Raw genomic sequence first — 17,171 nt, forward strand, 5'->3', positions numbered from 1 at the left:
TGGTCTTCTCAGTAGCCTCTGCACATGGCATAGTTATTCTAACGGCTTTGTTCCTGTTGTCTACTTTGACCGGAATGCCTTCCTCATTATCTTCTCTTATTGAAATAATCATAGCTTTCTACAACCATTGTGGTTCATTTGGTACTTTTTACCCAATACTGAATAGTGTAAATAGCATTATTATTTTGTAGATCAGTATAATGGAGCTCAAAAATGTTAAGTAACTTGCCCATAATCAAACAACTACTTGAGTGTTGTAGTTATGATTCAAACTCAGGTCTTCTGATGCTAATTCCAGTGTTTTTTTGCTATCCTAAAATGCCTTTCCCATTAGAACTCATAATTACATAGAACTTCTAGATTTCAAGGTATTTTCCTTACAATATAATCCAGGGTATTATATAGAGCAAATATTAACATTACCATTTTATTCATGAAGAAACACAAGCTCAGAGAACAATGCTAATCAATAATGGAAATGAGATTCAAATCTATTTTCTTTTAGGGTCCGGGCATCTAATATGTGCGCCCTGAGATTTACAGAGAAAATTTCCTTCACAAAGATAGCACAGCTAAATTAGGAGGCCATGAAGGTCTAACCACTGGACCTTTCTGGTTATATGGATGAATGCTGATTAATGTTTGAGTCTATCTGATTGTGAAAGGACACTCTCATCCATGAAAATGCTGAAACTGAGAATCACCATCAGTGATGTAAACCTGGAATCAGATGAGATGTGCACAGTGAATACATGCAATAAATAATTCTTGAAAATGTGTTCTGTTATTTCTAACTAATTCATTCAAAACTATTCAGTAACTAGTTCTAGGTAGAGGGGATGGGGTGGGGATAAGCATTTATAAAGTACCTACTATGTGCCAGGCATTGTGCTAAGTGACTCTTACACTATTATTTCATTTGATTCTCACAAACAAACATGGGAGGTAGTTGACCTCCTCAGAGTAACAGCTGGTAAGTATCTGAGACCAAATTTGAACTCAGGACTTCCTGACTTCAAGTCCTACAATCTATCCACTATACTAGCATCTGCCTCATCTAGTTTGAACTTTTGTATGAATCACATTGAATCTCACATCTCTCCAATTTGGATGATCTCAAATTATACTAGAACAACAATCCTCTGTACACTATATACCTTCGCTTGCAGACCTGTAGTCAGCAAGAACCTATTATCTCTAAAGGGGGACCATTCTACATTTGGGTAGCATTTATTGTTGAGAAGTTTTTCCTTAGATAAAATCTGAGTTTGTTTCTTCTGACTTTTTTTGTTTTTATATTAATCTTTTAAAAAATCTATATTTATGAATGATTTTTAGACCTCACAAATGTTTTCAATTTTAAAAAATCAACATGATCCCTGCACATATGGATATCTGATGTTATGGCTCACTGCTGAAAAAACTTGGATGCCTTTGGTTTTAAGGTCTAACTATGATCATTTCCTTGACAAATCTTTCCCCAATTTCTTGATACACATTAAACTAAAACCTCTAATTGTACTTACAGTGAGTACCATGCAGATAAGGGCTTAATTGTTTTTTTGTTTCACATATGTTAATTTTGTTTCTCCTTCCTGAAACTGTGGGTTACCTGAAGGAAGGGTGATATTTTCTCCCTAATCTGTATCTTGTACAGCATGGTACTGAGCACAGAATAAGTATGTACTACTCTTGATACACTCATTCACAATCAGTGAGGCTGGGAAAAACTGTCATGATGTTACCTAATAGAAGACTTTTCATCTGCTCAGAATCAAGAAAATTTAGATTTACTGTAGGAAGATTCAACAGGAAAATAAATAGGAAAAAGAGAGCTATAAGAAGCAAATTACCTTGGCATTATTTTTATGTTCATCTTGACAGCCATTTTGAATTGCTCCTTCTTCAGGACTGGCTTCACAGTTGGGAGCAAATGTAACACCACATGAAGGACATGTCTGCAAGAAAAAAGAAGTTCAAGGAATATACCCAAGAAAAATTGCCAGCGTACAATTCAGTTTTACTGCTTTCTGTAATCATATAAAATGGTTGTACAAAAATGGAAAACACTTAATTCGATCGAAGAGTATTCCAGCCAATGTGGCAAAATGGGAGGTTTAGAAGGAAGCAGTTTCTCCAAAGTGAAGAAAAGCAGCCAGAAAAATCAACCTAAATTTAAAACACTCAAAGGCAAGAAGAATGCCACTTTATTTTATTTTTTATTCCAGAGTGCAACTGTACTGATAAATTCCAGGAGGAATGCAGATGGAAAATGAAACAATATAACTTGAAATGCATCCTCAAATTAAATTATGAAAGATTAAAACTAAAAGAAAATTACAAGACTAAAAATAACTTGACAAACTTTGAAAAATGGGAGAAAAATCAAAGAATTAAAAGATGTAAAAACCCCAAAAGAACAAGAAGAAATAATAAATTACCAATGTGAAGAATATAATAGAAAACTCAAAAGAACAGACTTACTGCAGCGGAAACTAGTCTTATTATAGATTTACTACAGTCAAAAGAGAACTGGAGGAAGTAAAGATACTAAAAAAAATCACTGATTTATTAAAAAAAAAAAGTAAAACAGAATCAAATGAGGAACCTAGAAGATTAGTCACATTGAATAAATCTCAGAAGTATGATATTCTCCCTTGGAAATAAAAGAAATCAAATAGATATTCCAGAAAATTATCAAAGAAAACTTTTAAAATTTAATAAAAACTCATGGCAATATACAAATAGGAAATATTTATAAGACCTTAAGAAAGAAGAATTCAGTTCTCATTATTCCTAGACATTTCACTTAAACTCCCACATAATAACAATAAGAAAAATAATACTTTAAGTTTCCAGAAGACAAAAATTAACTACCAAAGGACATTAGCCAGGATCACAGCAGATTTCTCAACAAGGCCAAAGGACAGTTGGACAAAATGCAATAAATAAAGCATATACAAAATTAAGAAGTCTAGGCCATGAACTCAGATAACCTATGTTAACTACCAAACAAAGCTCAGTATGCTCTTTCAAGGTAAGACATTTGAAAAGCAATCCATTCCAAATGTAAGCAGAAATATCTATTTTAAGGAAGTTTTCCAATGGCCAAACTTTCAGTCAAAAACAGTAAGTGCTTAAAAAAATTCCCACTTCTAAAATCAAGTGAAACCAAGTGCAAACTACTAACAAAGGATGATAGAGTCTCCAAGGTGTCTTTTAGCTCCCGGTTTAATAATGCCTATATTGCCCAATCTATAATGCCTAAAAGTTTAATAAGGATATTTCAGAGAAACAGAAACAAGTGGATGAAAAGCCCCAAAGAAAAGAAAAGAATAAGAATAAGATAACCCTAAAGCAAATTTCCTAGAGTTCTGATAAAAGCAAAGATTCCTACACAATTATAGAGTGTTATTGTTAAGTTTGGATTAGTAACAAATATAAGAATAAGAGAGTTTGTTTTACTTTTAGAAAGAATGATTGAAGAAAAACACCTCAGAATTGTAAAGCAAAATGAAAACTGACTGAATGCTTCAATAAAAATCTGGAAGAAAAAGGAATAATATATTTGCTCCATGCATGGAAAAAACCTTTTTTTGAGTCAAATAAGTAGTAGAAATTATTAGAGAGAAGTCAGTAATTTTTACTGTCCTCGGATAAAAGATTAAAAAAAGATAAAAGCCAATACTTCTAAAATTAAAAGAAAAGAAACTGATGAGAGGAAAAAATATTGTCAGAAAAGGGTCTAACACCAAGAAGTTCTGAATTACTGATACCTATATATAAAATAAATGGGCACTTCCCAATGGAAGAATGGTGAAAAGATAAAGGAGGTATTCAAAATAGGGCAAAAGCACAATAGAGAGAATTCAGAGAAGTCCCAAAGTAGTACAGCCTGATGAGAAATGAGGACCAATAAAACTGATTCTAGTTTTGACACCCATGGTTAGAGAGAAATTTCAAGTACTAATCTGTAGTATGGCATGTAGTATGATGGCAGAGAGTCGGTGTCAACAAGATAAAAGGAAATGGATTTCACAGAGTTTGCATGTGTGAGGACAGAAGCAGCCTTAGTTGGTTTTGGAATTGTATCTAGATAATTGCTCATTTGATGAAGACCTAGGGTATTTAGAAGACTCTAAGCTTAATATAAGTCAACAATGTAATATGACAAACTCAAAAAGCTAATGCTATCTTAGGCTTCCCTGAGACTTACAGAATCCACAACAAGGTAGGTGATAGCCCTGATAACACTACAACTAATAAGATATGCTCTGTTCTGGGCACTTATTTTAGGAAGGCCATGACCAAACTGGAGCCCAAGCAAACAAAGATAACCAAAATGGCAAAGGAAACTACATCATATAGTACTATAGAAGGAAGTATAGAAGGAACTAATGATGTTTGCCAAGAGAGGAAAAGACTTAGGGAAAAAATACGAATTGAGTCCTAGAAGGGCACTAAGAAATATAGGAGACAGTTAATCAGTAATGTTTTTTCCTCTATCAAGATCATGGAGAGGAGAAGAATTTATGAGTTAATAAGAGATGGAGAGAATTGTGAAATGTAAAATAGATAATTGAGTTCATTAAATTGAAAAGGTTTTGAACAAATAAAACAAATGTTGCCAAGATGAGCTGGAAAGCAGAAAAATGGGGAAAACATTTTGTAGTCTCTCAGATAGAAATATCATATTTAAAATATATAGAGAACTTTGTCAGATTTATAAGATTAAGAGCCATTTGACAAATGGGCAAAAGATATGAACAGACAGTTTTTGGATGAAGAAATCAAAGCCATATATATGAAAGATATTCTAAATCACTGCTGATTGGGGAAATGCAAACCAAAACAATTCTGAGATATCTCATACCCATCAGATTAGCTAAAATGTCAAAAAGGCAAAATGACAAATGTTGGAGGGGGATGGAAAAATGGAGACACTAATATACTGTTGGTGGTGCTGTGAACTGATCCACTCATTTTGGAAAGCAATTTGAAATTATACCTAGAGTTACAAAACTGTATATACCCTTAGACTCAGAAATAGCATTGCTGGGTCTGTTTCCAAAGAAGATCAGGGAAAAAGGAAAAAAATTCATATATTCCAAAATATTTATAGCAGCTCTCCTTTTGGTGGTAAAGAACTGAAATTGAAGGGCTGCTCATCAGTTGGGGTAAGGCTGAACAAATTGTGGTATATTATTTTTTAAATATAATTTTTATTTTATTAAAAAAATATTTTCCCATAGTTCCATGATTCATGTTATCTCCCTCTTCTCTCCCCCTCACTCCCAGAGCTGACAAGCAATTCCACTGGGTTATTCATGTATTATCACTCAGGGCCTATTTCCATATTATTCATTTTTGTATTAGAATCATCTATCAATCAAAACCCCCAAATCACATACCCATACAAACAAGTGATAAATCATGTTTTCTTCTGAATTTCTTCCCCAACTGTTCTTTCTCTAGAGGTAGATAGCATTCTTTTCATAAGTCCCTCCGTATTGTCCTGGATCATTGCATTATTGTTAGTAGCAAAGTCTAATACATTTCATTGTCCCACAATGTTTCAGTTACTGAGTATAATGTTCTCCTGGTTCTGCTCATTTCACTCCATATCAATTCATGCTGGTTTTTCCAGTTCTTATAGAAATCAAGCAGTTCATCATTTCTCACCATCATATATGTGGTATATGATTTTGATGAAATACTACTGTGCCATAAGAAACAATGAACAGGCCAATTTTAATAAAACTTAGAATTATATGGGATAATGAATAGCAAAATGAGTAGAATCATAATAATCATATACAGTTACAGATTTAATTCTTGAAGAATAAATTGTGACTATTACCTCCAGAGGGAGAACTGAAAAGTGGAAACATGAAAGACATAATTTGTATGAAAATGTCTGTCTTCTAAATGATGACATCTGTGATGTGGGGGGAGGGGGCTGGACACGTGTATAAATTATATCAATAAAAAATCAAATTAAAACAAAAAACAAAACAAAACAAAAATGCTCATTTACCTTGGTGTTGAAAAATTGATATTCTAGTCACTTCTGATAATTGGGCATCTGTTACTTGGTTATGTTCTTATACAAGTTGCATTTCTTATATTAATCTGCATCTTTATTTTTTTGTCAGACTATATGTTCCTCCAAGAAATGCTATTTTTATGTCTCCCTTGCCTATTGCACACAATAAGTAATTATTGCATAATGTTGGTTATTTTTTTTCATCAGAACATTAGAGAAGTATAATTCTATGTACTACTTTGATCTTAAATTTGGTTCCTAAAGGACAAAAGAGAGGCAATGACTTCTGCCATACAGCAGAGGGTGCAGAGTAGACAGATGATCGGCTTTTTCAATAGGTTCTTACTCTAGAGAGGTAAGCTCTATAAATTTACCACTCTGAGACTAGACAGCTAAGAAGCCCTATGCTGCCCACTAATTCTTGTTATGGGTTTGGATGTGGATTTTGTACTTTATGTCTAAAAACTTCCACACCAATCAGAATTGTAGTGGCAGCATGGAAAATAAATAGATCTGGGGACTGAAGTTGTTTGTTATGCCTTATGACAGGGGTATTAATAGTTTTATGACTGGGGTTACATTTGTAAATATTCTTCACCAAAAAGCACATGACTTGTTTTTAGTCCTGCAGAATCTAGAAAGATGATACAGAAAACAGATTAGATGATCTATGAGATCCCCAAGAGGTGGTGAGATAGAGTGAATGGGAAGTTAGTCTTGGAGTCAGAAAGTATGGGTTCAAAGCCACTATGCCTCTGAAACATACTAGTTCTATGATGATGGCTAAGTAGCTTAACTTCTCAGTTCCTTTGCAACTTTCAAAGTTAATAAAATCCTACACAAAGGTCTTTACAGGTTAAACATGAATAAACTAGGGAGCTGAGAGACCACGACTTTCTTATCTATGTAGGAAGGAGCAATTAGTTGCCATTTTAGTGAACTTTTCTGTTTCAATTCTGTGGCTGTGTGATTCTTTCTCCTTCTTTCAGTTATTTTACATGTTTAATTCTAATCTGGGATCAAAATTTTCAGTCAGATGCTCTTTTCTATCAAACATTCAGTAAAGTGCCAGGTATCTTTGTGGGACTACAAAACAGACTTGTTTAATGACCAACTTGACAAACCCAAAGTATCATAACAGAGAGTAACAAAGCACTAGATAGCCTGCTTGTAACAAATATAGCTGGAAAGATAGACAGAGAAACTAGTAGACAGATACGGAGATGTCTTGTGTATTATCTCCAAAAGGAGTAGATTTCTACCTTTGTGGGAAGAATGGCCTGAGCTTGGTAATCACTCTTTCACTCAGCTACCTTTAAGAAGGGGACTGGATGTGGAATTATATTTATTCATTACATAGACATTTAAAGTCTAGAGGTATGATTCTTTTGGGGGATCAGGATAAAAGCCACTTTGTCTGGTCACTCTGTGGGCAAGTAGTTCTTCCCCAAACCTGGAGGGTAATAGCTTAATCTCAGCTGCTTTGAAGCAGTACCATAAATCACTTATACAAGTCAGTCAAATAAAGGAAACAAACATTTATCAAAGTCTGCAATAAAACAGTAATGGGGGAGTCATCTAGATTAACTAATGGATACACTTTGGGATCAAGGAGTAACATGAAATTTCAGCTTAACTGGGGAGAAAATGATCTCACCCTGTGGGTCCATTCTTAACAGTCTCTGGAATTACAGGCATTAGGAATCAAAGGACTTGCTGGAATGCCAACTTTCCCCTAAATGCCTGTAGTTCCTGAGTTCTCCCATTCATCTCCCATTTACCATTCCAAGCTGTGGTCTTATCTTTCCTTGCTTTATCTTCTTTTCTTGCTTCTGCTTCTTTCTTTCATTAGTTTATCATCCCATCAAGAGTCACTTCTCCCTACACATAAACAGTATCACAAGGCTATTCTTCAGGGAACAAGTCAATGGAGGAGAGGGAAGTTACTCCAGGCTCCTTTCCCAAGGAAAGGGCTAAAGGTTCCTTTCTAAACCTTTTATAGGATGGTGTGATGGAAAGAATTCCAGGCTGGAAGAGAGGGGAGATTGTCAGGAGACTGAGAATCTTGTTTCCATTTGGTCATTTATGGAGTATGTCATCTCACTAATCTGGGCCTTGGTTACTTTTTCAGTAAAATGAGAATGCTGGATTGGAACAGGAGTTCTTAACCTGGGGTCTGTAAACTTGTTTTTTAAAAAATATTTTTATAACTATAGTCCAACATAATTAGTTTCCTTTATAATTCTATGTTTTTTATTGTATTCATTCAAAAACACTATTCTGAGAAAGGGTTCACAGGCTTTAACAAATAGCCAAAGGAGTCTATGACCCAAAAAGATTAAGAATTAATATTAGCTTATTAGTTATCATTTATATAGTATTTGAAGATTAACAAAGTGCTTTACAATTTTATCTCACTTTATTTTAATAATCCTAGAAGGTAGATGCTATTATTATTCTATTTTGCAGATAAAGAAACTGAGGCAGAGAGCAGTTATGTGATTTGTCAAAGGTCATGTGCAAGTAAATATCTGAGGCTAGATTTGAACTCAGGTCTTCCTGACTCCAGGTCTACGTGCCATCCATTTGTTCTCTAAGATTCTCTTCATCCATAAAAATCTATAATTTTTATAATTCCCTGATTTCCCAGAATGACCCTGCAGGCACTCCAGAGGTCTGTAAGTGTAAAGAAGTTTAGGAAGGTCTAGCTGACAAAAAGGACTAATATGACTGCAGATTCCTCCTTAAAAAACCTTGCCAGAGTCTAAAGATTAGTTTAGCAGTTTTGCTTATAGCATACAAATTCTTTCCTAATCCTATTGCCTAGATTAATATGGTTTTCTAGTTAATCTTTCAATCTCTTCTTTCTCTCCAATCCACCCTACAGATTATTTTTTTCAAAGAACTCTGATAAGGACACTTTTATGTTCAAATGCTTTCAGTAACTCTCCTTTGCATATAGAAAAATGAAGTCCAAACTCCTTACCTGGAATTTAAGGCTCTCCAAAATATGATCCTAATATATTTCCCTTATCTCTCTCTTCCATACCCCATACATACAACATTTTATGGGCTATTCTCTGTATACATCCCACATTTTCCTGACTCTGAGGCCTTTACTAATGTTCTTTCTGCCAGAAATATCAGTCCCTCTACATCTCTATCCTTCACAATCTTACCCCATCCCCTCAAAGACCTGAAAAGTGATCTCTTCCTTAAAGATTTCTAATCCTCCATAAAACTTTGTTTCTCTCTCATCACAGGCTGCCTTCTACTAGATTTTCAGCTCTTTAAGGGAGAGGACTCCACCTTATTCATCTTTGAATCTTTCACCTTTTCAGTGCTTACTTCAGGCCTTCCACAGAGAGGTCTTGATGAAATATTTGTTAATTGGTGTATGGGGTATAGAGTAGCAGCACCTCTAGTGTAAGGGCTTGTTGAACCCCTTTCAGGGCTACTCATATATCTTTGGTGTCCACCTTAACTCTTCCCTGTGGCTCCAAGAAGCTGTAGCATGTATAGTGGCCATACCACAGTAAAATCATGTTCTTTACATTCTTTCTAAAGTTAGAGAAATGTGCAAAAGATTTTAGAAAGATTTCTTTAAAATAATTCAAATAAATCATTTATATTTAAATGGATGAGCTTTGATTTTCTTCAAATACCTCATTCCCTAAGGTTGGCAGATAATAACAGTAATAACTAATCTGATTTACATAGAACTTTAAAATTTACAAAATACTTCTATATAGTAATATAAGTGAGGTGTGTTTTGTACACAATATGCTCCTTAGTAAATACAGGTGGGCTGTTAAGTAGCAAAGAACAAAACTGGGAATAGCCTTTAAAACCTATGGTGTCATTTCTCTCAGTCAGGAAACGATTTAAAATATGTATTTGTTGTTTAGTTTTTATCATAGATATTGTAAACAGATTTTTGAAAAGCTCTTACCGTTTCAGTTACTATAAAGGAATAAAAGGACTTCTAATTCTGAACAACCACTTCTTCAAAATAAGACCAATAATCATTTTATACACAGATGATAAAGGGAGAAAAGAAAATGATCACTTATTTAATGTCATTAAATAAGCAATGGAGATAATCACAAAGAAATGGTCCCCAGGCTAGAGCTGAAATAAGACCTCAAAGGGGAAGTATAAGCCTTTTGAAAACAGAATGGATCCTAACTGAATTGCCCCCATGTGGGCAAATCTACATCATTAATGATTGTAAATACCAGAAATGCCCAGTGAGAGCACAGCCCAGAGGTGTTGAATAATAGATTAATGTAGAGCTAATGAACATCCACTGAAACATGAGCACTTCCTAACTGGATGATCTCTTAAGTGATCATTTGGAAAGAGTACTCTGTCGTTTTATCTGTCTCTCTATATCTCATAAAGGGTAAAGTCTAAAAGAGGGAACCTTAACCTGAAGTTTGTGAACTTGTTTTTTAAAAAAATATATTTTGATACCTGCATTTTAATATAATTGATATCCTTTGTAATAAGGTGTGTTTTATTATGTACATTAAAAAAACATCATTCTGAGAAGTCTATAGACTTCACCAGATTTTCAAAGGGGCCAGGTTGCAAAAAATGATTAACAATCCCAGTTAACTGCTTTCATGATGCATGTGAAATTTTTGCAATTCAATAAAAATGCCTTTACTATCACTGGTTATGAAAAATACAATGAAAATGGTACAATTCTTTTTTCTAATCATCTTTATTCTAATTAAAAATTCAGGTGAAATATTAGTTTTTCTTATTTTTATGCGCACTGGCTTGTACCTTAGAACTATAGCCTCTAATGCTCAATTCTAAATGCGACAGCTAGATGTTGACTTTACGTAATTTAGTTTTTTCTTTTCTTTTTTTTAACATTATTTTATTTGGTCATTTTCCACACATTATTCATTGGAAACAAAGATAATTTTCTTTTCCTCCCCCCTCCCATAGCTGAAACACAATTCCACTGGTATCACATGTGTCCTTGATTCAGACCCATTTTCATGTTGTTGGTATTTGCATTAGGGTGTTCATTTAGAGTCTCTCCTCAGTCATGTCCCCTCAACCCCTGTAGTCAAGCAGTTGCTTTTCCTTGGTGTTTTTACTCCCACAATTTGTCCTCTGCTTGTGGCTAGTGTTTTTTCTTCTAGATCCCTGCAGAATGTTCAGGGATGTTGTATTGACACTAATGGAGAAGTCCATTATGTTTGATTGTACCACAGTGTATCAGTCTCTGTGTACAATGTTTTCTTGGTTCTGCTCCTTTCGCTCTGTATCACTTCCTGGAGGTTGTTCCAGTTCCCATGGAATTCCTCCACTTTATTATTCCTTTGCACACTATAGTATTCCATCACCAATATATACCACAATTTGTTCAGCCATTCCCCAATTGAAGGGCATCTCCTCATTTTCCAAATTTTTGCCACCACAAAGAGTGCAGCTATGAATATTCTTGTACAAGTCTTTTTCCTTATTATCTCTTTGGGGTACAATCCCAGCAGTGCTATGGCTGGATCAAAGGGCAGACAGTCTTTTAGGACCCTTTGGGCATAGTTCCCAATTGCCCTCCAGAATGGTGGATCAATTCACAACTCCACCAGCAATGAATTAGTGTCCCTACTTTGCCACATCTCCTCCAGCATTCATTACTTTCCTTTGCTGTCATGTTAGCCAATCTGCTAGGTGTGAGGTGATACCTCAGAGTTGTTTTGATTTGCATCTCTCTGATTATAAGAGATTTAGAGCACTTTTTCATGTACTTATTAATAGTTTTGATTTCTTTGGCTGAAAACTGCCTGTTCATGTCCCTTGCCCATTTATCAATTGGAGAATGGCTTGATTTTTTGTACAATTGATTTAGCTCTTTATAAATTTGAGTAATTAGACCTTTGTCTGAGGTTAATTTAGTTTTTTCTTAAAGTGTTCCTAAGGCACTAATATAACTTATGAGTTGGTTGGATTTTCCCAATGAAAATTATTAGGACCAAATATGGCATCTCTGAGAATAATCTTCAGCTATAAAAGCAGAAGGAAAACATTTTCTGAGAAGACCCCCTTACAATACAGCATCTGTTCCCACCCTTAAGATGTCCAATGACTTCTTAAATCATTGGGGGGAAAAAAAGCAAAAGGATGGAACAGTAGAAAAAACAAAGAATATGGAATAAGATGACATTCCTGTCATCTACTGGTGATGGAGTTGTGACTGTGGACAAATCATTTCACTTCTCTGAGTCTCAGTTTCCTCATTTGTAAAATAGTATGCAAAATACTCCCTCACTGTGAGAAAAGTACCTTGTAAATTATAATGCACTGCATGAGGCCAAGTTATGATTAATACCCCTATTTCATCCTAATGTTTTTCAAAGTCTCTGTAAAAGAAAATTTTCTTCTCTTCAGTGTCACTACCTCCAAAAATTAGAGACCTTTCAAATTAGGATTTGATGGCTCTCTTCTGGCTTTCTACTTTCTGATGAGGCCTTTCTTACCTTTTTGATGATTGCTGCTTTATCCTTACTTAACTTTAGGTCAGCAATTTCCTTCCTTTATTAGTTTAAAAACAAAACTAATGAAATACAATTTTTGAAATGTTAACATAATTGAAAATAACTCTGAAAGATTCAAGGTCTCCAATCAATCTAATGACCAATCATGACTCCAGAGAATTGATAATGGAACATGCTTCCCACCTACTGGCATAAAGGAGATAGACTGAAGGTACCTGCTGATGCCTGGGATTGAGCCATACCTACATGACGACTTGTGTTTTGGAGTCTCAAAAGATAGAGATATTGCTACAGGCCCAATAATACATCTCTTAGCTGAGAGAGAAACAAAAAAACAATTTATTGTCTAGCTATAATATCATCCCAGAAGAATACTGAAATAAATGAAAAAGTATGCTATCAAAATTAGATGCATTTAATAAGCAAAAGCAAAGTTTAAAAAATAATTCTCATCTGTGACACCAAAATGATTAATTGCATTGAATAAAGTTGCTTAGAAACTTTCATAGATGGAGCTTAATTGATGTCAGGGTGAAATTCAAATCTAAAAACTTTAGTGAAAGATGTGGCTCTTCATATAATTTAGATATATTACATGCTTCCTAGACAAACACAATGAACTACATATAGCTTTTCAAATTGTTACGTGGGTGATAAGCTTTATTTAAAAAATGCTCACTAAAAGAAAGTTTCTTTGCAAAACTTTGTGATGCTGAGTATAGGGTGCTTCTGTGTTACTGCAAAACATTGATTCTTTTATATTAAAGTATTTCTAAGGGCATATGTTCTAAATTAAGAAAATGCCGCTTTTAAATGATAATAAAGATGAAGCAAATTCATGTTATAATAACAATTTTCTCCTGAGACATACACACATAGATACATAGATAGATAGATAGATAGATAGATAGATAGATAGATAGATAGATAGATAGAAGATAGATAGACAGACAGACAGATAGATAGAGAGACAGATATTTTTTAACAAATGGGTACTCTGTTAAACATCCATCTTTTTTCATTAATGGTTAGGCTCATATTTGCAGGGTAAATCATGGGTTGCATCCTGAGCTCTTTCACTCTTTGGAATATATTATTTCATTCCTTCTTGTGGTTCTGGTGGGCACAGAATAGGCTTGTGTTATTTAGATTTGCTTTTTTTATATTTGAAGATTTCTCTACTAGTGGATAGAAGAATTTGTTGTTTGTCAATGGAATTGTTAAATTTAACCACTATCTGTCTTGATGTTTACAACATAGGGTATTTTCCAGGGATAAACTGTAGATTCTTTCAACTGGCATTTTGCTTTCTATGTTTTGACATTTTAGGCAGTTTTCTTATATAATTTTTTGCATTATGATGTTGAGGGGTTTTTTGATTTGTATTCTTCTGGGAGATATAGTTCTGAAGTTGTCATTTCAAGATCTATATGTTTTTCTTGTCTTTTCTTTCAAATTATTGTTTTTCTTTTCTAGGTTGTCTTTTGTTCCTGTATATTTGCATTCCCAATAAGCTATTCTCACTTTTTTGTTTGTTTGTTTCATTGGCGAGACTTGACACTGTAGATTCAAGTATTTATATTTTGCTAATTATTTCTGCAGAGTAGGTCATAAATTCTGCCTTCACAATTCTTATTTTTCCTTTAAGCCATTGAGGAACATCTTGCTATGGGGTTCCATCCTCTCTTGAGAGTCAACAAAGTTTTCTACCTCATCAGGAGTTGCTTTATTTTCCTTTATCTTGTAATATTTATTTATTCATAGATGTACCTGATCTGGAGGTTATATTTTCTTTCGTTATTTACTTGCTTACATTTCAGGTCTTTAATTGAGTATTTCTCCTCCCAAGATCTGTTGTAATTTTAAGTTTTTCCTTCTTATATTCTCCTGATGCTCATCTTCTAACTCTTTCTGCTTAGAGTGTGGTTTATTCGGGCTATACTTTAAAGCCACCTCAGCCTCCTCTCATGATGTGTAATTCAAGGCTCATCAACCTCATTCTCTGCCCCAAAGGACTTCTAGGGGACAGAACTAGCCTCAACTAAATGTTGGGCTGTTTTCCTCAGGCTAAGTGGAATGCCAAACAGCCCTACACATATGTCCTGCCCCAGTCCCCACTGTTCTTCAGTTCTCTGGCTGAGACCTATTGTGGCTCAGAGTGCTGCCCCACTGTTGCCTTAGCTGGAACAAACTTCTATCTTTTGGATTTCCATAGTTCTGGGAGGTGGAGAGGAATATAGAGCTGAATTTTGTTGGAAATATGATGGCTTGATTAGCCCTGCTGCCAGACTCTGGTGGGTAGTGGTGTAGAGGGTGCTGAGTGAGGGGGTGTGAGGAACTCATGAGTATCATTTTATGTTTAGTTCACTGAATTGTTACTTTGAGTTCTTAGTGCCCTAGACCATGGAGAGACCTAAATTATTTTATCTATTGTGCATAATTCCTGTTTTGGAGAAGTCATAATAACATGGAGGAGTAGAAGACAAGTACCTGACTCCCCACCATTATTATGAGTTCTTTAGACAGCACAGATCTGATGGGAAAGAAGTGAAGGTTGTCTGTACAGTGAGTGACTTCAAAATATGTTTTCCTTTTGTGGAAGGCTAAACCCCAAGATGGCACGATGAGTATGGAAAGAATTATAAAGGATCCTTTGGAGATGAGGGATTTCAGTGGAATGTCAGGCTATAATCTCACTGTCAACTCCACATCCAGTTTCCTATCAAGGGAATCTTATGTATTACTGTGGATAAATGTTTTTTTTTGGTACTTGTTTTTACACGGTTATAAGTTATTTATATCTTCTAAATTTTCTGTGGGGTGAAATAAAGGTTGTCTTTGACCCAACATACATTTGTTATAGGACTTTGAGTTCCCATTACACACTTTTGCAATAGGTGTCATGTCTTCCTTTTGTTCTCCTTTACAATACCCCCCCACCAATGTACTCATTTGCCAAGTCCTGCCATTTTAATCTTCCTAACATCTCCATTATACACCCTCCTTCTTTTTATGTTTTTATTTTATTAATTTATTTAGAATATTTTTCCATGGTTACATGATTCATGATATTTCCCACCTCTCTTCCCCCCCACCTCCTGGAGCTGACAAGCAGCTCCACTGGATTATCCATATATCATTGTTCAAAACCCATTTTCATATTATTCACATTTGCAATAGTGATCTTTTAAAGCCTAAACCCCAATCATATCCCCATTGAACCATATGATCGATCCTATGTTTTTCTTTTGTGTTTCTATTCCCACAGTTCTTTCTCTGGATGTGGATAGTGATACACCCTCCTTCTTCCCTCTAACACTGCCACCACCCTGGTGAGGCACATCACCTCATGCTGAAACTTCTGTAATGGTTTGCTTCTTGCTCACACTGCCTCAAATCTCTACCCATTCAAGTCCTTCCTCCACTTAGCTGTCAAAGTGATTTTCCTAAAGTACAAGTCTGACCATGTCATCCCTTCCCCATGCAATTAATATCAGTACTTCCCTATTACCTACAAGATCAAACAGAAAGTCTTCTGTTTGGCTTATAAATTCCTCTAAAATCTGCCCCTTTTCTAACTTTCTAGCTTTCTTACACCATACAAATCCTCCCCTCTTCTCTCCCATGTGCTCTGTAATCTATTGAAAGTAGCCTCATAACACTCATCTCCTGATTCTGTGAGTTTTCCTTTGCAGTCCTCTATGCCTGGAACTTTCTCTTTCTTACCTCAGCCTCCTGGCTTCTTCTAAACTGCACCTAATGTACTCCTTCCTGTAAGAAGCCTTGCCTGATTCTCCTTTAACACCTTCCCTCTGGTGATCATCTCTATTTGTTCTGTCTGCAGCTTGCTTGTACATAGTTGCTGGCATGCCATCTCCCTCATTAGACTGGGAGCTCCTGAAGGGCAGGGCCAGTTTCTGCTTTTCTTTATCTTCAGAGTTTAGGACAGAGCCAGGTATACAATATGTATTTACTAAATGCTAACTGACCGATTCAAAGCCTATCTATGGAGATTTTCAGAACTGACTGTGCAGAGACCTAATGAGCCAAAGAGAACATTACACTGTTATTGTGTGCTCTATGTTATATATGCGTTATATGGGTTATGTGGTTCAGCCTGAGACTCACAGAATCCAGTGCTTGGAGGAGAGGAGAATGGGGAAGAAGGGAAGGAAAGGCCTCAGCCACGAGCTATATTGAGGCATATATTGTTATAGTAAATTGATGCCAGATATATCTTAGTGATAAAAATAATAGTAAACTGGTATGAATTTGTTTTTGGGGAGCTATAGGTGGTCAATGTGGAAAAGAGGTCACTTTGAAATAATACATAGAAATGTTTTCTCCAAATTACCTGCAAGGAGAATGACTACCAGGAATCTATAAAGACCCTGCAATTGTAGAAGACAAAGAAAACTAGAACTAGCAAGGATGATTAATGTCCTCATACAAAAGAAGAAGAAAAAATCATGAAGACTGTGTCAGAAGAAAGCCAAGGTACTGAAAATAAAAACAATCGCTTCTCTTGTATATATTAAGGAATTTCTTATAAGTCAAAATAATAGTTATTATTTTGCAAATTATATTCTAAAATGATAATGACATGG

At 35.1% G+C, this 17,171-nt stretch overlaps 1 protein-coding gene across 2 annotated transcripts in view; it reads right to left on the reverse strand.

The window, feature by feature from the left end:
• Positions 1-17,171, reverse strand: part of ADCY9 (adenylate cyclase 9) — a 198,565-nt gene that overhangs the window by 60,663 nt on the left and 120,731 nt on the right. For both annotated transcript variants that reach the window (XM_001363517.5, XM_007499075.3), the window contains exon 3: positions 1,854-1,958. In XM_001363517.5, the coding sequence (XP_001363554.2) occupies positions 1,854-1,958 (105 nt within the window). The remainder of the gene's footprint in view (positions 1-1,853; positions 1,959-17,171) is intronic.

The sequence above is a fragment of the Monodelphis domestica genome, chromosome 7 (assembly GCF_027887165.1).
Source record: "Monodelphis domestica isolate mMonDom1 chromosome 7, mMonDom1.pri, whole genome shotgun sequence".
In the NCBI taxonomy this organism is placed as follows: domain Eukaryota; kingdom Metazoa; phylum Chordata; class Mammalia; order Didelphimorphia; family Didelphidae; genus Monodelphis; species Monodelphis domestica.